Source organism: Mus caroli, chromosome 8, assembly GCF_900094665.2.
Source record: "Mus caroli chromosome 8, CAROLI_EIJ_v1.1, whole genome shotgun sequence".
NCBI classification, from domain to species: domain Eukaryota; kingdom Metazoa; phylum Chordata; class Mammalia; order Rodentia; family Muridae; genus Mus; species Mus caroli.
The window spans coordinates 113,447,844-113,468,961 of record NC_034577.1 but is presented as its reverse complement, the minus strand read 5'-3'; the positions used below and the strand labels follow the sequence as shown (position 1 = coordinate 113,468,961).

At 55.8% G+C, this 21,118-nt stretch overlaps 1 protein-coding gene across 3 annotated transcripts in view; it reads right to left on the bottom strand.

The window, feature by feature from the left end:
• The window catches only part of Zfpm1 (zinc finger protein, FOG family member 1), a 55,664-nt gene that overhangs the window by 17,299 nt on the left and 17,247 nt on the right, over positions 1 to 21,118 (bottom strand). For all 3 annotated transcript variants that reach the window (XM_029480523.1, XM_021170363.2, XM_021170362.1), the window contains exons 2-3: positions 14,445 to 14,567; positions 12,304 to 12,453 (exon numbers count right to left, since the gene is read on the bottom strand). In XM_029480523.1, the coding sequence (XP_029336383.1) occupies positions 12,304 to 12,453; positions 14,445 to 14,553 (259 nt within the window). In that variant the 5' untranslated portion in view covers positions 14,554 to 14,567. The remainder of the gene's footprint in view (positions 1 to 12,303; positions 12,454 to 14,444; positions 14,568 to 21,118) is intronic.

Below are 21,118 nucleotides of genomic sequence, written 5' to 3'. Positions count from 1 at the left end.
TTCCTCAGCTCAAATGGGCCAGGCCCCTTGTGCCAAAGGCCAGGGCCTCTGAAGCACCAAACCAGCCGCCCAAAGCCCCCACCATGCCCTGTGGGGTCTGTGGTTGGTGTGTGGGTGCCCACCGGCTCACCACCAGTACCTACTTATCTAATCAGCCCATCGTTCCCGCCAACCCGCCCTGTGGCTCCTACAGGGCAGCTGGGGCGCGGCCCCTATCACAAGGATCACCCTGTTTGCTTTTGATAAAAGTCACAGTAAAGGAAAGAAAAAGACATGAATGGGGAGGGAGGGAGGGCAGCCCCAGTCTGGTGGGGTCTAGAAAATTCTGCAGGTGTGAACACAGCAAACTGTGTAGCCCAGAGGACATCAGCTCTCACTAAACCAAGGGCCCCCGGAAGGGCAAAAGATGCCCTGGAGTCACACAGCAGGGGATGGAGGGGTCAGAGAGCTGCTGGAATGTGTTCCTGGGTCAAGCCACACTGAAAGGGAAATCTGCTTGTGAGAAGGGGCGTGTGTGTGACACCTGCCCTTGCTCAGGGCCACTGTCTGCTAAACAGTTTTTAAGGAAGATGGGGTGGGGGTGGGGAGGCATTGAAAGCAAGCTTGGAGAGGTCAAGGGACTTTCCAGAGGTGACGTGGCCAGTAAGGAGAGTTCAGCCATCTCTCACTGACTCCCAGACTCATGACTCCAATGCACAGGAATCCCCCTGTGGTAGGCAGCGGGGTATGGCCAGACCTTATCCCCAACATTTCCCCATTACAGATAGTGTGAGCAGCAATAGGGGTAGAAAATGACCCTGACAGCCCAGCAGGGACCCCGTGCTCACTTCCAGGGAACTGAACAGGGACCACACAGGCAGGGTGGAAGTGCTTTCTGCCCGGCTTTCTGCAGATGGAGACGATGGCACCAGGCAGATAAGCTGCAGAGTGACAGGCGCCATGGACACAAGCTTGACCACCGCCTTCAGAAGCAGAGGCACAGAGGGCTGGGGTGAGATCCAAGGGAAATGGGGGGGTGGGAGTCTCCGCCCCGCCCTGCCCCGCCCCGCCCCTCGGGAGGTAGATTCTGACTTTGCAGAGTGCCTATAGCTGCCAGTTACTAGGAAAATGGGGATCAGTAAGCTGGATGACTGGAGGCCACCAGAAAGCTGGGTTCAGGTCCTGTAAGAATGCGATCCACTCACACCAGGAAGCAGCCCTGCCTGAGCCACTTCTGTCCACTCTTGTGGCAGCAGCAAAGGTGCTGGGGCAGCTGGTGCAGAGCAGGGTCCACAACGCCTTAGGGTGGGCTGCTCCCAGGGGTACTGCACCAGAGCCTGTATTTCTCTCCTCACTCCGCCCAGTCCCCTCCCTCTCGCCAGTGTCACTGTTCTCAGTGGCTCAAACCTCAGAGGAAAGAGGTATTTAGCTTCGTAGACTGCCAGCCTTGAGGGATATTCTGGGCATCATGTGCCCCAGACCCCAGGAGTGGGAGAGCACCCCTGCTTCTGTTCCCTACACACTTCTCTCTGTAGCCATCCAGCCCCTCCTCCTCAAGTCCTGTCACCACTCTGGTGACCCTGGGGAGGAAGAAGCCAACCTCAAGCTTCCTGTCCATCAGAAGGGAGCAGGGTAGGGTATGTGTGTGTGTGTGGTCAGTCTGGCCTAGGATTAAGTCACTGGGAACCCCAGACACTGGTGCCAGGTGGAGGAGGGCTGGTCCAAGGTGCTGAAGTCCTGCCCCTTCCAGCTACTCCGCGGCCCCTCCCTGGTCTCTGGGACTATGCTTGTTGAGTATTGATTTTTTTGACATGGAGCAACAGCCAGCCTTTATCGGCTGGACCCTGGCCCTTACTAATGGCAGATCTGGGTTCATCTGGGAAGAGCCTGCTATGGAGGGTGGGGCTTTTCCTCCCTCTGTGGGGATCTGTGGGGGCCTCTCTCCACCTGGGGCTTGTTCTGGGGAAGGGTTGGCTCTCACAGAAGGTGCATCGATAGCGTGTAAGGGATGCCAGGTGGAAGGCATCTCTTGCTCATCTCAGGACTCTGTATGGTTCAGAGCCAGGATTCTAGGTTCTTGGAGAGAGACACTACCTTTGTCCCTTTAGGGCACAGCCACAGCAGCCAGACTAGCAGGAGGAACCATGGCAACGGTGACCTGTGCACCCACTCACCCTTCAAAGGACACAGTAATCCCTTGGAGGATTGTGTACCATGCCAAGGCAAGGAGCTCTTTTCTACCCAGCCCGCATCCCTGAGGAGGCTGAGGCATGGTTTCCAAGCTGCGCTCGTGTACAGATACGTCTTTCCTAGGCTTCCCTAGAGTTCCATGCTCCACCATCCTCCCCCCAGCATAGGGACAGAGGAAGCTATCAGCTTAGAGCCCCCACATCTCCCTGCCTACTTATGATGGCACGGACAACCTGGTCTTGCCCAGAGCTTGGCTTCGCCTGGCTCCAGCTCAGTGCACCCACCTGCCTTGTCTTCACTCCATTGCTTTCTGGGGCCACAGGTGCTGGCCTGAGTGGTCAGGGTGGGTATGAGGGTCTGGGAAGTGGTGGTGGTCGCCAAGGGAGTGACAGCTGTCTGCCTTGCCTGTAGGCAGTCACCTCCTAGGGCCAACAGCTGACAGTGAGGTGGGAGCTGGGGAGCCAGTGTGCCAGGACACAACTACCACTTAGAGCACACTGGCCTTTCAGGGCCTGAGCACACAGACCAAAAGCCCCTACAAAGGATGCACAAGCCTCTGCCCCAGGGTGAGTCAGGCTCTGTGGGGGATGGGAGACAAAGAGGTTTAGGGACTTGTTAGCTTTTCCTCGGAAGAACCATCCACAATAGCCTCTGCCTTCAAGGCTTCTGTCAACTTGGAGGCCGGAGTCGCATCAGGACTCTGGAAGTTCAAATCCAAGTCTCTGACCTGGCTCTGTCCTTCCTTAAGTTCCCTGACAGGGAAAGGGAAGAGGGATGACATGGTGAGGGACTGGTATGCATTCAGGAAAGGGGAGCACGAAGCAGGCTGGTCCTGACCTACATCCATGTCTCCTGCGGCAGCTCTCTGCTGGCCTGGAACTGGGCAGCCAGCGGTGGCTGGGCTTTGGAGCTTGTCCCGGGGCACCTGTCCCACCTTCCCACAATCTACAAGTGACCTAGAATATATCATGACCTGGGGGTGGGAGACTCTGCAGTTTGGTGGCTCTGTGAGTGTCAGTGGGGCATGTTGGTCAAGCCTGCTGGGCTCAGGGACTTCTTACAGCATCCTGTGGGGTCTGCATCTGTTAGAATGACTTCTGCTCTCTTCTGTAACTCTTTTTTCCCCAGGATCAGGTTTCTCTGTGTAACCCTGGCTGTCCTGGAACTCACTCTGTAGACCAGACTGGCCTCTAACTCAAAGATCCACCTGCCTCTGCCTGCCAAGTGCTGGGATTAAAGGCGTGCACCACCACTGCCCAGCTCTTGTAGAAATTTTTTAAGGTCAGAAGTTTCCTCTGGCTTCACTACAATGGCCATCCTCACCGCTCTGCTGTTCACACTCCTGGCTTTCTGGATAAATTCCCAGAGCTCTGTCAAGTCCCTGCTTAGGCAGCAAAGGACTATGACAGGCCTTGGCTAGTGGTCCCCAAGTCACCCCATAGCATCAGATATGTGTGGAGGACACGGAGGCTCGGTGGCTTGAAGGACGAATCCAAGGCCTGTGGTGATTCCAGAGGACCCAGATAGCCCAGCTGGGGGCAGGGCCGGGTGGGTAGAGCCCCCATGAGACACAATAAGGTATGATAGCATCTCGCCTCATCTCAGGCCGCGCTGGGCCCTTGCGTGCAGGATATGACCAGCCCTCGAGCCGACGGCGGCCCCTTTGTCCCATCTCTGGGGACCGATCTTATCGGCTGCGTCCACCGCCTCCATAATGGAAAAAACGCAGCGAGGAAATCAAAAGTTATGCACAGAGATAGAGAGGTAATAAATAAATAAATAAATAAGGAGCCATTGTGGCTATGGGGAAGGGGTGTTCTCTCAAAGAACAGCAATGTCACGGGGCTGGCAGGGGGCGGTGGGAGTTGCTTCCTGGCTCCCATCTTGGGTCTCACAGGAGGGTCTCATAAATGCTGCTCACACGAGGGCAGTGCTACCCACAAGTAAGCAGGATTGCCTCAGTTTCCCTTGTGAGGCAGCAAGAGAGGGGAGGGAGCATGTCCCAGTACCTGTATGTCTCAGTACCTGTGCGACTCAGCACTGTGGCTGGACCCTGGACCTGTATGGATCCTAGCCGGGGGCACAGGGAAGTGCAAGTTTGCCCACTTTGCCTGCTCTGCCTTACAGCAGTCACCCTGAGAAACGGCAGCTCTCTGGATGAGGAAATCACAGCTACCAGTCAAAATGAGAGGAATGGGGATGGAAGCCAGGGCCACCCCATCTTATTTCTACTAGGTACTCTGGTCATGGTAGAAATGGCTGGGGCAGATGTAACTCTAGCCAGGATGGGGCATGGCAGCCAGAAAACAGCAAGTGAGGTGGCAGTCAGAGCTGGCTCTCATGCCTGTGGTGATGTTGCTAGCAAGAACAATTTACCAGCAATGGCCACAGTTAGGGTACCTATGGCCAGCAAGCCAGTGGCAGTGTTAAAGACAGTCACACGCTGGGGCTCAGAGCAGCAGCACTGATGACACAGGTAGTACCATTAACCACGGCATCAGTGACAACAGCTGTTCCTCACCACACACACAGCCCAAGGCAGACCTGTGTTCTGAGGAGATCATGACTCTTCGGATTGAAATGACATGTCGACCTTATAACCAGGGAGGGGACAGGAGGGAAACTGCTGGAAGACAATGGTTGGAGCTCCCCTGGCAAGGCTGGGACCTGCCTGGCTGATGTCAGGCCGGCTGTGGGGCTGCTAGCTGGGCAGGAAGCTGGTGGGAGGGCGGAGAAGGAAGTGACTTGATTAGTGCCGCCACCGAGATAGCCTGCCCTGGCCACAGACAGCAGGTCCGGAAGGGGGTGAGGTAAGTGGGCCACACGTGGTGGGCAGCCAGGCCTGGGGCCCCTCTCGGGCTCTACCTGCACTTCCCACTGGATGTCCGCTGCCTACAGCGTCTACTGAGAGCTCCTTGGGATGAGACTTTGTGGTAAGCAATGGACTCTCCCAAGAGGCCTGCTCAGTCCTCCCCAGAGCTGTCCATCTTGTCTGCCTCAGTTTCCACATCTGTAATGGGGTACCACAGTGCCTCCTGCTGCCTGGAGAGTATACTCTCGTGTCTTTTAAGAATTCGTCTGGGCTCTGTTTCTACCCACACAACAGCCAATAGGACCTGCTCCCAGAGCAGACCTGTCTGTCACACCTGGTCCCCTACTTCTGATGCTGTTACACCAGCTGTGCCTTTGGACCATTCATCAGGAGTCAAAAAGAACTCTGCGAGAGTCCTGGGCACTGGACCACATAGCTACATCCCCATGTCTCAGCCACTTTTCTGTCCCTTGGTGATTGGCTGCCATTGCAGCTGCTGCTCACTCAGATGAGGTCCTCAACCCCAAGATGTGTGGCAGGACACATAGCATGTGTCATGGGCCAGATGCTCACTGTATGAGAAGAAAAGAGGAGGGGGAGGCAGCATGGGGAGGAGGGCGGTTTGTGAGAGTCCCTCTCCTCTGCAGTGTCTGAGGCCCAAGGCTCAAGAACAGTTGTCATGGCTGGCCTAGGACTCAGGTGGATAGGGCCAGCGGGCAGCCAGGGTGCCCATCCCTACCTGCCAGCCATCCCCCCATGGCCCATGCTGACCTTAGGCTATGACCTCTAACCCTTGTTTCCAGAACAATCACTTGCATGCCACCATAGTCCCCCTTGATGGGGTCCCCTATCTCTGAGCCCCCTTCCTCCTCACCCTGCAGTGAGATCCAGCTGTGTACACTCAGCTGAGACTTGTCATGGTGTCTTCTGCTCCAACACACTATCACTGGGTGGCTGGTGGTGTGTTGGCTCAGGGAGTCTCACTCCGACGCCATCTAGAATCATCTCTGGCCTTGGACTCAGAGAGTGGTTGTATTTCCTATACATTCCAGGAGGTCAAGGCCATCCTTGTGTCTTTCCAGGCCCTGAGGGTGCCTGTCCCCAACCCCCAAGGTACTCAGTGACTATTCAGGAAGAACATGCCCGACAGTAAAGATACAATTTCCTTAGGTCTTTTCACCATGTTCTAGCTTCAGATTGTTCTGGGGTCTCAGAAAAACAGGAGTCTTCAAAGGGGCTCCAAGGTAGTGGGCTGGGCTCTGAAGCTGACCCCAGAGTGACCCCTATCATCTACCAGTGCCCCCTCCCCTGCTGACTAATCTTAGACAAACAGGCCTATCACTTGCCACGCCAGGCCCCATGATAACGCAAAATAGCTGGAATGATTTTTCCCACCCACACATGCCAGCCAGTCGGTCGTGGGGAGGGGAGCATGGCCAGCTATCGGCCCATCTCCCAGGCTGTCCATCAGGACGAGCCGTCCTGCCTCAGCCGCCAGATAACAGGCCTTGAGGTTCACACAGAAACCCCGGGCCTGCAAGATTAGTCAGCCGGACACAGTCTAGATAACAAGCTACCGCTCCACGGGAGGGAGGGGTCCTGTCTCCTGGTTCCCTGGGACCCTAGGCAGGATATCTGGCTGGAGCCTCCAGCAGGAAATGGCCACCACTACCTCCTGTGGCCCTAGCAGCAGCCCCTTGCACCCCGAGACCCCAGGATGCTCTACCACTGATCCGTTCTCCCAGGCAGGTGATCAAAGCCGCCCAGTGCCTTTCAGCATCTTCACGGTGCAGCCAAGAATTCTGGGCCTAGGTGTGGCTTGGAGGTGAAGTGCTTTCCTGGCTAGCTTGAGAGCTGGGATTCCATCCCCAGCACCACAACAAGACAAGGCTGTGAGGGCTGGTTGTCCACAAGGTCTATGGCTCATAACCTGGACCCTGACCGTCTGTGCCCTGAGCTCTTACCCCCGTGTCCCCCTGTTACCATAGCCCTAAGGCTCCATTATGCCATGACCCCAGTGCCTCAGGACCTCTGCACACTCAGCTCCTTGCCTGAATACCTCCCTGTATCCTAATGTGCCTTTCAGCCATCTGCCTAGAGATGGGGTCCTCTCCAGTGCTGCCCCTTGCTCTCCCACTTGGCCTTGACACCCTGGCACCCCCTGTGCTGGCTGACACTGTTCAGGGACATACTGGCCTGGTCCAGGGCCAGGCTTCTTGGCCCTGCCTCTAGGAGTTGGGGTGGGCTGATTGGCTCTTGCTCAGATCATAGCAGCTCCTGGAAAGAGTTCTGGGCTCCAAGAAACTCCTGGGCGGAAGAGACAACAGTTCTTCCCGTCCTAGCTGGGCTCCCTCAGGCCAGGACTGTGGGGTCAGCCAGGAGCCTTGGTCTCAGCTGTCAGAAGCCACAGGGTTCCCCTTCCCTGCTCTGCTTTGTCTCTGGAGCTTGGAGGTGGCAAGACTTACAGGTCCTAACTCTTCCTAAGGGCCATGTGCTCCAGTCACGTCTTTTCCAAAAGTGAGCATGGGAAGGTGCTGCCCCATTCCTAGCCAGTGCTCTCCCCTTCCACAGCCTCATCAGGATTCGGCCAGATCTCCACCTAGCGCCTCGACACTCCCATGGCATGCCTGTCTATTCTCTCTGTCCCTGCCACCTACTGGAAGGCCTGCCTGCCTGCCCACCTATCTGCCTGTCTATCTGTCTAGACCCTCCCAGAAAGCCAGGACAGGGCTGTTCATCTAGTCTGTGTATCCTCACATGGATTCGGGGCAGTGAGCCTGGAGGGCTTCAGGTGGCTCTCTCGATGCCCCTGTTTCACCTCCAGGGATTCCAGAACTGAGAACTGGGTCCTGCCTGGAGATGGATGGTCTTGGGTCACCTAGCAGGGTCACATGGGGCTAATGTGCTTGGGGTAGCCTTCCCAAGTCACTCTGATGGCCTCTTGCTCCCCTCTGTCTTCCCCTTTATAGTCTGCCTCAAGTTCAGGCTCTGCCCCTGGATCCTGCTCTCAGACAGCAGTGACTAGAATAAGCTCTGGGTTCAAGACATCCACAGGACAGAAGAAGGCTGCTGAAGTCCTGCTGAGCCCTGTCCCCACTGCTAGCATTCATATTAACAGCTGGCGGAACTCTCTGGGCCTCTGCACTCATTTTACAGGAAAGCACACCTCAGGGATGGGTTGGGGCCACCATAGTGACTCAGTTGCCCTTCCAGACAGACCCTCAGAGGGGGCTGGAGAGACTCATTACAGATGGAATACTGGCACAGGCAAACAGCACAGTTAGTGTACTGATGGCATGCATGAAGCCTTTGGGGGCACCCGGGAAGGTTACAGTCCCCCTGTGTCTCAAACCTCCCCAGTTCTATGTAGTCCTTTGGAAGGAACTGGGTGGTCTAGCGATTCCTCTGCTGAAGCTGGCCCTGGAGGAATCCCTAGAAAGAGGACCCACTGTGATGCCTGACAGCAGCCTCCAGCTCTCCAGCCCTGTTTACTTTTGCTCCTTTGAGCCACTTGCTCAAGACCAGGCAGGGTGGGGGCTAAGGGGAGGTCTGACAGGGCTGGTGTGTTTGCAAGTCTCCTGACTTTAAGGGCTGGTGATAGGAGGTGTATGACACTGGGGGCACCAAGCTCCTGGGACAAGTCTCCACATGCTATAGCGAGGTGGCCATGCAAGGTTACAGATTGACTTCCAGGCAATAGCTGGATTTGAAACAGCCATCACTCTTACAAACAAAGTCATTTCAAAGATGACAACTCCAACTCTCTCCTTCTATTCTATCCTTCCTCCCAGTTAGAATTCAGCCGAGAACTGAGGGAAGCCCAGCTTGGGGCTCAATCTGGGGAAAGTTTGGGTACAGAGTTCAGCTCTGGACCCAGAGTGGTCTGTGGCCCATCAGGCCCAGGGTGTGTCCCTGCTGTGCCTCAGGGACACATAAGCCCTCCTGGCTCAATCCCTCCTATCCCCTCACCTGCTGGGCAGGCCCAAGTCCACAGGCCCTGGGCTACCGCCTCTCTACTCCTGTCTCCTTAGACTCATGGACTGTTCGGGCTCCAAGTCCTCTGGACCTTGCATGCACTCCTTCCTTGTGGGCTCCCCTCTCTGGCATCTCAGGCCCATCTTGTGGGCTCCCCTCTCTGGCATCTCAGGCCCATCTTGTGGGCTCCCCTCTCTGGCATCTCAGGCCCATCTTGGTCACTCTCAGTCTGCAGAGCCCTGACAGGGCCGCCTGTTTTGTGCACTTACGGGCTTTGGTCACATGCTCTCTGAAGACACTTTTCTGGCATGCTCCTTGGGTTTTATAATCTACATAGGGCTACAACATTCCCTCTGCCCAGAGGAGGGTACTGAGACCCCACCGTGGGGTCACTGCAAAGCTGGACCCTGGGCAGTGTGTGGCTATTAGAGCTGCAAACATAGCATTGCCCGTCTGATGCAGATGTAATAGAAAATCAGCCGCTTGGGGGCTTATGAACTTGCTTGTACCTCCCTGTGAGGAAAACCAGGCTGTCTAGTGGCTGACAAGTTGGAGGCCACAATGTCTCTCCCCATCTCTATTTTACAGACCATGAAACCAAGGTCCTGAGGTCAGCAGTCCATTCCTAGACACTCCACAAAGCTGGGCTCCTGCCTCTCACAGCAGCAGCATCAAAGAAGAGTGACCAGTACCCGGCAAGATACAGAACTCTTGATAGTGGGTGAAAACTCCACTATGCATGACCCAGACTGTGGAGTGCTACCGTCACTGAGTACCAGGCAGGGGCAGCAGGGAGCCAGGGGCAGAGACAGAAGCAGGAGATGATAGGAGATCATGACAGTGATGGTGATATTGGCAACCTCGGGGTGCACTCTAGTGTCGGTAAAGCAAGGAAGACTATAGTTGGGTCTGCAGTAGTCAGCCAACTGGGCTGGGCATCACCACAGCATTAGAACTCGGGGCCAAGTCGGGGTTCCTTGAGGGGGGGTGCCTTTTTTCTTTTTCCCATTTTGAGTGTGTGCATGCGTGCGTGAATATGTGGGCCTAAGGCTGATGCTGGAAGTCATCCTTCATTGCTTGTCCACCTCATTCACTGAGGTAGGAGGGGGGTGTCTCTCAAGCAGGCAGAGGTCATTAACATGGCCCAGCGCTGCTAGCTAGCTTGCACTGGGAATTCCTGTCTCTGCCTAGAACTATGAAAGATACCTCTCAGGCAGGATCCCTGGGACAAACAGGGTGGGTGCAGGGACCCGTCAGAAAGCAGCCATGGGCTGGAGGTCAGGAAGAGTCACGGGCAACCCCGCAAGGTAAAAGTGGCACTTGGTCTGCCACCAGACTGGGCACTGCCTTCAGGCCTTAAGCCTCCAACCCCATCAGAGGCTTGGGCGGCCCTGGAGATAAGAGCCCCCGGGGCCTCTGCAGCAGCTTCCCCACGGGTGATAAGCCCAGCCTGTGCGGGAGCTGATAGGCTATGGCTACCACGGCGGTTGGCCAGCAGCCACTTATCAACCCCATCGCTGCCCACTGCACAGAAATTCCTATCTGTGGGAGCCGATAGTGCACTGCCTGGCCCCGGAGGATGCAAATAACTCGGGAAGCTGGGGTGCACCCTGACCCCAAACCACAGCCCATGGAGCAGGGCCTTCACAGGGAGCAGGACAGGCTACAAACTAAAGGAGCCTGTTTCTCCATCTAAGAAAAGTAATAACCCTTATGTGGATGAGGACAGTGGGCAACGTTCCACACTGCTGTAGGTGACTTCACATCTGGGCCTCTGGAGCAAGGCGCAATTCTCAGCCAGTGCTGTGGTATGCCGTTCTCTGCCCTACACCAAAGTGGGTATGACACTGTGCTGGCCGCAGGAGGCTGATGTAAGGGGCATCTATGCCTTCAGAGGGGCTCAGGGACCCCCTTCGAGCTGGAGAGACTGAGTCAGCATAGGGCTGGTAAGAAGCTGGACAGCCTGCATATAGGGCTCTGCCCAATTCCATGGCTTTAGACACTGACCTGTGAGTGGAAAGGGTCTAGCACCCACGTGACCTGGTGCAATTACTCCCACCATGGTATCGAGATCTGGGGACACTGGTCTCAACTGAGATAGGACATTGATTGCATCAGTGCCCATCCCAGGCACTCCAGCAGGAGCGGACATCATTGCCATATTACCTCTGCCAGGTCACCTAGAGCCGTGAGGGATGTGCCAAACATCTGATGCACATGTGGCAGGACAGTGCTCTGGGACAACTAGCCATGGGACATTCTATGGGTGGACTCAATTTCCCAAGAGTGCAGGTCCCCATTCTGGCTGCGGTCTTCTAGGTCAGTCCTCCCTCTACGGCCTCAGGCTGATGTTCCATTGTGTGGACCTTAGCCACATCTGCCACTCATCCTTGACACTGGCGGTGGACATCACCAATCGACTCCTGGGCTCTTCTGATGCCTTAGCACCCCACCAAACCATCCACGTGTTCAGTTAAGAGTTCATTTCTACCCCTTCCCAATTTGGTTCCCAAGTTTTCCAGAGGAGGTACAGTCTCTGCCCTGGCAAAGCCTTCTCAGACCCCTTTGACATGCCTTCTAGCCACAGACAGGAGTCGGCTGTGTTATACCTGCATGTTCATACACAGCTGACAGACAATAACCGTGTGCGCATGTGCCGCCCAATGCACCCACGTGCTCAAGCATCCGACACCTCCCTTGTTGAGGACCATAGGTGTATGCGCACCTGCTCTGCACAGTGGCTCTCGGCCCTCAATAAGAGCCCTGGAAATCACTGATGCCCACGGTTCGCCCATGTTCTTGGCATCAAGGGTACCCTGACTGCCACATTCTGGGACCTGTGCAGTCTGAGCTCCAGCCGCCAATGTGACAACTGGCACACACTGTCTGTGCAAAGGTACAGGCCTGACTGGTTTGTGGGGCAGATGGTAACCTGGAACCTCAGATGGGCTGTGGCCCCAAGGAAGAGCAGCTGTCCTCACACAAGCGCGAGCCCACCTGGGCACTAGCCAGCTTCGAATCCCAACCATCTGCTGCAGGGAAGCTGTGCTCAGCAGTTCATACACGTCAGCTACCCGCCCTCCAGGCTCTTGCTCCGGCTATCATCTCTCAGGCCCCGTAGCCAGCCACACCAGACCCTTCAAATGCCAGGAGCACAGGCTCTGGGTATGCGCACTCTCGAGACCATCTCAGATCACATTGCTTGGGCCAGCTACACAGACCCGGGCACTGGTGGTGTCCAAGGACCCACGATCCCAGGATAGCCTAACCCTAGCTAGCCCAGAAGGCTATAACAAGGCTGCCCTGGGGTCACTACACTACTGTACGGGGCTAGTCAGCCTGGTTACCTGGCCCACTCCAGGGACTAGCCATGGCTGTCTCTTCTTCCTTTTCCTCTTTCTCTTCATCCTGGGGCCTCATCTCCAACTCCTGCCCCTCCATGTCCTCAGGATCTTCTGGGGACTCGGGAGGTGCCGGCACTGCGGGTGGGCTCACATCTGTAGAGAGGAAAGCATTGTCACATCCTTGCAGTGCTAGCCTATGACCAGGAGGGAAACTGAGGCCTCAGGGCACACAGTCACCTGCCCCTCTCCTTATCTAGCACTCCAGGCTTCCTCTTGGTCTTGTAAAGCTCTCAGCCCTTGCTGATCACAGCAGTAATAATTGTTCTTTAGCTACTGTCACGACCCAGTGCCCACCCAGTGCACCAAGGCCCGTGACTTCTGGCTCTCTGGTCTCTGCAACAGCTGGGCCCCTCCACCAGCCCCGCAGCCAATTCTAGCCCAAAGGGCATGTTTGCTTTCCTGGCGGGCCAGATAACCAGTGTGGCCCCCGATCGATGAGCTCCTGTAAAGCCCCCTGGGTGACGTCATGGGACCAGCAGATTATTAATACCGCGATAAGGGCTATGATTAACATCAAATAAATCAATCCCATGGTATAAAAGTCCTATTATTTTTGGCTATAAATCAAAGTGGCTGGCATCTGAGCTCCAGCCACCGAGCGAACGGAGCCGCGTTGGACCCGCCTGAACGTCAGATATGCTCTAGCGCCCGTTATCGCGCCCATCACTGTGTTATCACTGCCGCCGGTGCCAGGTGCAGGCCCGGCTGTTTGTCCCAGATCCTTCCCGGCCCCACCCGCCTACCCCCTCAGCAGCCCCAGCTTCCCAATCAGATAAAGGCCAGCTCCCTGGGAAGCCATGGGTCAGAGTCCAGCAGCCGCCAGCCACTTGCCCTTTGGCAGCCCGGCCACGGCTGCACTAGTGTGGCTCCTGATGGTGGCACCGATGGTGAGGGAGATACTGCAGCAGCCTCTGAGCACGGCACCTACTCTCCTGGAGGCCACCCAGGACAAACTGAGGCAGCCATAGCTTCACTTCTCAGGACTGTGTACCAGGCCTGGCACTGGCTTCCTCACTCCAGAGGCAGGGGTTCCCTGGGAGCTGAGGGTGAGGGGAGTCAGGGCCACGGAAAGGCCAGAACCTCAGGCTGGGGACTGGGCTTAGAATGGAAAGGGAAAGGGGGAAGGAAGGGTCCCTGGCCTGCATCCACTCAGTCAGGGACTCTGGTACACTGGTGACGTGCACGATGAGGAGCCCTAGGGATGAAAGGCTGTGTGGGACCTCTGCTCCCCACTCAGGCTGTGAGACTCTCTGATGTCCTCTTCTGTCTTCTCTGTCATTCCCTTTGCCTTCCTCTTCATCAATTCCTTAGCCGCTCTCTACCTCGTTTTCTGAGAGTCGACCTGTCGGGCTGGTGAGCCCCAGGGACACTGTGTCTACCTTGCCAGTGTTGAGGTCATAGGCCTGCAGCACACATCTGGATTTCACAGAGATGCTGAGGTCCTCAAGCCTGTGTAGAAAGCTCTCTCCTGACTAAGCCACTTCCCCAGGCCTTTTCCCCATGCCGTTCCCGCTCATGCAGTTGGGGGCTGCAGGGAGAAGAAAGGCTCATGGGTAAGAAGTGAAGCGCTCCTGAAGCTCAGAGCTGCAGAGAGAGGTGGCAGGGCTCTAGACTCAGCCAGGCAGAGCCCAGATACCTGGGTCCGGAATCTGGTGTCCCTTAGATACCCCAGAGCTCGCTACCATCTCCCCTGAGTTCAGTGGCTGCCAAAGCACAGCAGTGCTAATCTCCTGAGTACTCTACCACCACGAGTCCCTCTTCTCAGGCCTTTGGGGCCTCCTGAAGTCTTTCTGCCCTACCTCCAGACCTGGCCTGAACTGTCCTCCTAGAGTTTGGGTAGTGTAGGGGGGTCTGTGGGGCTTACTTCCGTGGCCTGTCCTCAGATTCAGAAATGCAGGCCCAGAAAACTGCAACCAGGAGGCCCAGGAGAATCTGCGGAGGCCATGGGGCTGAGGAAAGGGGCGACATGATATTGGGATGAGTGTAAACCCAGACCTAGGTCGTTGGATCCCTGTTGGCATGGGGGCTGTGTGACCCCAGACAAACCTCTTAACCTCTCTGGGTCTGCTGGTCTGCACACTTACCTTCTCTGGGTGGACTTGGGGGCTCCTCTATGGCTGGGGCCTCTGGGGCTGGGGCTTCCTGCTCCTTGGGGCTGCTGTCCATGGCCTTGGCTTCTTCTCCGGCCTCCATGTCTCTGAGGGAACCTGTGGACATGAGCCCCCGGATATCATGATGTGTTTCCAAATAAGGCCACCCTGGTTTCCTAATGGCCGTACAGGCTGAGCTTTGGTGCCTGGGTAAAGTGGGTAACAGGACACAGCAGGGCCAGCTACCCACAGAGGCGAAGGCTACGACACCTTCTGGGTCCCCTGGTGCCAACCATGTGAACTCCACACCATGTACTCCTGGCCCACAGCAATTCCTAAGCTCTGGGGTCATTTTATGCATTTTCTGTTCTTGCCCTTCCTGTTGTCTGTCCCTCCCCAGGCAATGGACACCCTCCTTGCCAGGACAAGAGCCCCAACCTTCCCAACCACTCACAACTAACAGAGACCCACACAGGATGATCCTTCTGGGCTCAGATGCGCACTGCAGGCCTTCCTGCCTCACAGGTCACACACAAACTCACAGGGCCACACAGTCGACATGCCTGCTATCTCTTATGGCCCCACAGGCCCCATCTGTTGAGCCACCCTGCCCTGGGGGTCTGATCCAGGGCTCTCCAAGGGTGAGTTCTTGCGCTTACTACATTTGAGCAAAACCATGCTGGACACAAACATGGCAGACGCGTGACCTGGCTCAGAATGCAGGTGTCTTTCACAGTGGGGCTGGGAAGCTTTCCTCTCCCTCCCTCCAGACGAGTTGGGGGGCATCCACCTTGCAGTGGAGATGGCAGGCTGGAATAAGCCCCCATGGTTTTGCGGTGACTCTCAGGGGACCCAGAGGATACAATCTATGAGGGTACTCCAGGATATGGGCAACAGGAACAGAGAACGGAGCCACTACTGAAATCCTCACCTAGCCTGGGGTCCCCAGCTCAAGTCCTTTAGCCACAGCTTCCACCTAGCCCCTCCCCTAGTTCGTGTTCTTTAGCCATAGCCCCGCCCCTGATCATGCTCTTTAGCCACAGCCCCGCCCCCAGTTTGTGCTGTTTAGCCACAGCTTTCAGGAGACCCCTGTCCTGTCATTTTGTGGTCACTGAGGAGGTGATGAGCTTGAGTCTTGGACACGCCCCCTGGAGTGGGAGGAGCCTTGAGTATCAGAGCAGTGAGGCCTCAGGGCGCTAGAGAAAGTAAACCAAAAAGCCATGCATGATGTGTCAGAGTGACTGAGGGCACCTGAGGGTGAGGTGTGTGCCCCAGGGTGGAGGACAGGGCAGACAGCATACATAAGCCATCTTTGAGTTGTTGTTATTGTTGTTTTCTGACAGGATCTCATGCATTCTGGGTTGGCCTTGAACTTACGGTGTCAGTGGTTCTCAACCTGTGGGTTGCCATCCCTTTGGGGATTGAAGGACCCTTCCATAGCGGTCTCCTAAGACCATCATAAAACACAGATATTTACAGTACAATTTGTAAGAGCAGCATATTACAGTGATGAGGTAGCACAGAAACCATTTTATGGTTGGGGGTCCACAACATGAAGAACTGTATTAAAGGGTTGCAGTGTTAGGAAGGCTGAGAATTGGGGTATTGTGTGGTAGAGGCTCCTGCCTCCACCTCCTGAAGAGGGGCGGGATTCGAGGCATGCATCAGCACACCAGGTATACACAGTGTCAGGGATCCGGCCCAGGGCTTTGTGTACAGTTGACAAGTGCTCTCTACAAGCTGAGCAGCAGTGCTCACCACTTCAGAGCCTTTCTGGAGGCGGGCCCTGGTCTCCAGGCAGGGGTGGACTAGGAGGCACCGCTTGGATGCTTAAGGGTTCCCTGCTAATGAAACCTGCCTCTCCCCAGTCTCACAGCTCCCAACATGGGCCAGCCTGTACCCATGCTGAAGCTACTGAGAGAGCCATAGTATCTATTGGTCATGTCGATGGCATGGGGACCCACAAGACAGAAGAGACACCAGGCTGCGACCAGGTTTCCAGACAATCCTGACCACATTACAGGGGTCAGTGCCATTCTGCTCACACTGGCCTCAGATGGGCTGACACCATTCTAGGGTGCAGGGGTCTCATGTCACTCCTGGGGACCAAAGAGCCACAGTGGTTTCTTTCTTTCTTTTTTTTTTTTTTTTTTGGTTTTTCGAGACAGGGTTTCTCTGTATAGCCCTGGCTGTCCTGGAACTCACTTTGTAGACCAGGCTGGCCTTGAACTCAGAAATCCGCCTGCCTCTGCCTCCCGAGTGCTGGGATTAAAGGCGTGCGCCACCATGCCCGGCTGCCACAGTGGTTTCTAAGTCAGGAACATGAGCAAGGACAGGGGGTGAGGCTCAGGCTCGGACCTGTGGGAGAAATTATCTGCACCAGCAACGCTGTGTACTGAGTGTGAGTGAACTCGCACAGGCGGAACCCCAACCCGGGGCACTGGGTACCAACACAAGGCCCAGGAAAGGGAAATGAAGCTGGTTTCCTGGCTGCAGTTCTGTGGTGCTAGTCCTAAACCCAGCCTCCTAATCTGTTCCAGCTGCATTGCTATAGCAGGGTGACAGGCAGGACAGGGCTGAGGCTCACAGTAGCAGACTCAAGGTAGCCTGGATACATGTGTTGACCCCTATGACCTTGTACCAGGGCTCTAAACCGCTGTGGTGGAGGAGCACCCTGAGCAGAGCCACCCTTCAGGATGCTGGAGCTGTTCTGCCTAGGTGCATGGACCTATCTATCTCTCTGCTGGAGCTTCATGCGTCTCCAGGGCCTGGGAAGTCCCCGGAGTCTCAGTTGCCTATTCCAGTCAATGGGATGAAGCCCTGCCCTCAGGAATTCTGGGACTGGCACTGAGCTGGGTCAATGAGGGGCACAAGCTGAAGCATCCTTCTTCAGTAACATCACGGAGCCCAGCCTGGTGCCCACCCAGGTGGATCTCCCACACCCAGGCGCCTGGAGCAGGGCTGTTCCTCCATTTACAGGAACAAAGGCGACCGCTCCTCACAAAGCTGCGTGGAGGAGCGTGGAGAAAGAAGCCAGGCTGCAAGCGGCTCGTTCTGATGTTGTTAATTCAGTTCCAGAACAATTAAAATGGCTCTGATAATGCAGGAGGCAATCACCACCGGCAGACAGTGTGGGCCCACGGCCGGACGAGACATTCCTGCCTGGGGCCACTATGGCTTCCCGAGTCGGCTCCAGTGGAGCTGGTACTGGGCCCTCTGCTACACCTAGGCCCGTGAAGGTTGTGGAGAGTAGAAAGGGGGCGGCGGGGGGCTGGGGGGAGACTGGCCCTATAGGTCAGGGGAATCTGTGATCCATGGCTGGATACTGTTCCTCCCCAGCATGCCCTATGCTAGGGTCCTTTTGGGGAACCTCACTGTTCCCAACCAGGTACAATGACAGATCAAAACTGTGTCCTTGCTGTGTGACCTTGGGCAAGCGGCTCTACCTCTCTGTACTCCTTCTCCTGAGCTACCAATGGAAACTATCACAGCTGCAGCCTCCCAGGACTGCTGGCCCGCACTATCAGAGTGCAGCAGCATAGGGAGCTGGGGGCCAGTGCTTTGCAAACACCAGCTGTCACTGGTTCCTGCCACCAATAACCTGACAGGGCTAGGAGATGGGGAAAGTGGTTATTAAGCACCAATTGTGTACAAGAAGCCTCGGCCCAGCCCTTCACAGATATCCCTCCTTAACCCCTCCCACTGACATAGCCTAGTGAGGTCATCTTCTAGGCCTGTCTCAGTGGGGAACATAGGCACAGAGGGTTCATGTTAGGTCTTGGCATGGAAAGGTCATACAGAATATGTAATGTAAGCCAGACTGGGTGCCATGGAGTGGGGGCAAAGAAGAGTAAGGGAACCTGAGGCCAGTCCTATCTAAATGTCATTTCCATAAGTAGCCAATCATTACCTGCTACACACACCTCAAGAGGGAAGTCTGGGTTACACCCACTTTATGGATGGGCAAACTGAGGCCCATTCAACTAAGGCAGAACAGCTCGCCCATGATCCTCAAGGGTATGCTGCAAGGAGAGAAAGGAACTTGGACCACATTCAAACCTGACCAGACAGGTGCTCCCCCCTTCGTACGGTCTTGAAGCACAGCTCCTGTTACCCATAGTGAGGCAGATGCTGGCCCTGCTGCCTGGCTACTACTGCTCAGGTTGGAGAGGTCCGAGTGCAAGACAACATTTCTCAGCGGCATCCACAGGCCACCATGGTGGCCACCCACAGCCAGGGCAGCACTGGGAGCAGCCCCCACAGTGCCCCAAGCCCCTTGGTTATCACAGGGAGCAGACGCCCAAGCGCCCATCCGTCTCCTGCTCATTAAGCTGGACGCCGCTTGGGAATGAAAACATAATAGCTATTTGATTGGGGGTGAGATATTTTGCATATTGGCTCGGAGCTGATAGCGGAATTTCATCAACTCCCTTTTTCATGCTTTAAAACTGAATTATGGAGACGGGCTCTGTACAGCAGGCTGATGCCCAGTGCTTTCCAAGTCCTTGTAAGTGAGGTGACTGCAGCCCTCTCCTGGCTTTGAGGAGTCGCAATGAAGGGTGGTGGTGGTCATTTTGAAACCACCACATGGAGACCACTGCAGGTCCTGGAAGGGGGACTAAACCCTCATCTGTGTCACCCAGGCAGCATGAAGGGGGCTCCTTGGTCCAGACAGGATTCTGTCATGGATGAACCCCCTGCAGACTACCATGTGGGATGGGAACCACCGTTAATACCAGAGCAGCACCCAGTGTTCCAAACCCTTGGTCATCAGACCAAGGTCCACAGGAGCCCGCCGGGCACAGGGTCCTTCCTTTAGGGTCACCCAGAGATTCTTTCCTCTCTTCCTATAATGGGACAAAGGCGATCTGCAACATCTGCTGCCCATCCTTGGGCCCTGGATCTCACAGATGGATGCCAGGTAGAACCCAGAGAGCAGGCAGCCACATCCCTAACCACAGCCGCTTCATCTGCTCACACACTCCTCAAACCTCCCCACATTCCCTTGTGTCAGATTTAGGACCAGGAGCCAGAGATGCAGCACAACTAAACTTCTTTCCCCAGAGGAGCAAAGGTGCCTGTGTGTATGGCCAAGAGGGAAAGGTGTTAAGAGAGGAGGAGGCTTCCTGGAGGAGGTGGCAAGGACTGATGACAGAGGAGGCTCCTGTTGGGCCAGGAGAAAAAGAAGTGGAGTGGGGGACAGAGCACACTCAAAGGCAGGACTCACGGAAAACGAGGGCAGCCTCTTATGGAGGCTGGAGTCCACACAGCCAAATGGAACAGTGGCTGGGAGCACAGCCTGGTGTTACTGTGACAACTGCTGTTTCTTGCAGGGCTGGGGAGGCCATCAGGAGGTATAGGAAGCCCCCCACCTTGCTTGTAGAGTCTCCTCACTTCACTGGAATGGCTTGGCACTGCCAGGAGGGAGACCCTGGCCTCCAGCAGGACCAGCTGTCAGATAAGGCCCTGACAGCAGAGAGAAAATAGTAACCGATACAGACTTTCTCACCACTGGGCAGCAGGCAGTGAAGGCCATGGCGGGGACACACAGGCGGCAAGATAGCACTGCCCTCCCTCAGGGGCTGAGTTTAGCATCACAGGACTCAGCCCAGTGGGGACTATGGCCAAACAGTCTAAGGGCCTGCGCCTGCATCTCAGGTCTAAGTTCTAAAGCCTTACTTCTTGGCTAGCGGCACCGTGACCTCTGATAATAGGTCCTGGTCAGCAGGGCCAGATGGCACCCAGGCCCCATCTGAGCGGGGATTCTGATCTGAGCAATGCTAAGGAGTCAGAGGCACATGGACCCAGAGCTGTAGCCCGGAGCACAGTTGAAGCTCCTCAGACTTGCCTTCGCTTTCAGTTCTAATGGCTGATAGCTCAGTCAGGAAGTACCGACAGGGACGCGGTGAAGAACCTTGATGGTAAGTCTGACCCCAGTGCCACAAGATCATCTCAGGCACGTTACCCACACTGCAGTGGGGCAGGGCTCTCAGGGTAGAGTCCCTTTCACCTCCGGCCGTACTCCTTGACATAGCCCAAATTGTCTTGCCAGCCAGGAAAGGGCCAGGTCCCCCCAGCATATGTCCTGTGTAAATGTCTGTCACCAGTGCCCCAAACCTGTCCTTGAGTGGCCACTGAATTCCCTACTGCACCCCTTCAGTCTATTTAAGGACTCTCCTCCTTCAGGGTCCCCAATCTCAGTGTGGTCATGAGTCCTCTGGGACCACCACCTTATCACAGTTGTACACAACAAGTTCAGACACCCTTGTGGCCCTTAAGGCTTAGCAGGTGTCCAGTGTCCCCGGGAAGAGTGAAGGACCACTTGAAGCTCAGGGTGGTCTCAACCTTGACCTCAAACTCAAGTTAGGATGCCACTGGGGCGGGGCTAAAGAGACAGACAAACTGGTGGTAGAGATGAGGACACTATTGGAGGAACAGCATCTGACAGAGCCCAGGAGGGATGCTGCCCACACTAGGCTGGCCACAAAAGAGCTGGCCATATAGCACTGCTTGTTCACTTGAGTGCACACCCCCCCCCCAGAGGGGGAAGTGTGTCTGCCCCTGGGGTTCCCAATGATGACAGTCAAGCTGTAGCTGTAGCCAGGGGCTACCATCTTTGAGTCTATGGACTGTTCACAGCATGGGTGGCACGGGGGCTGAACAGACAC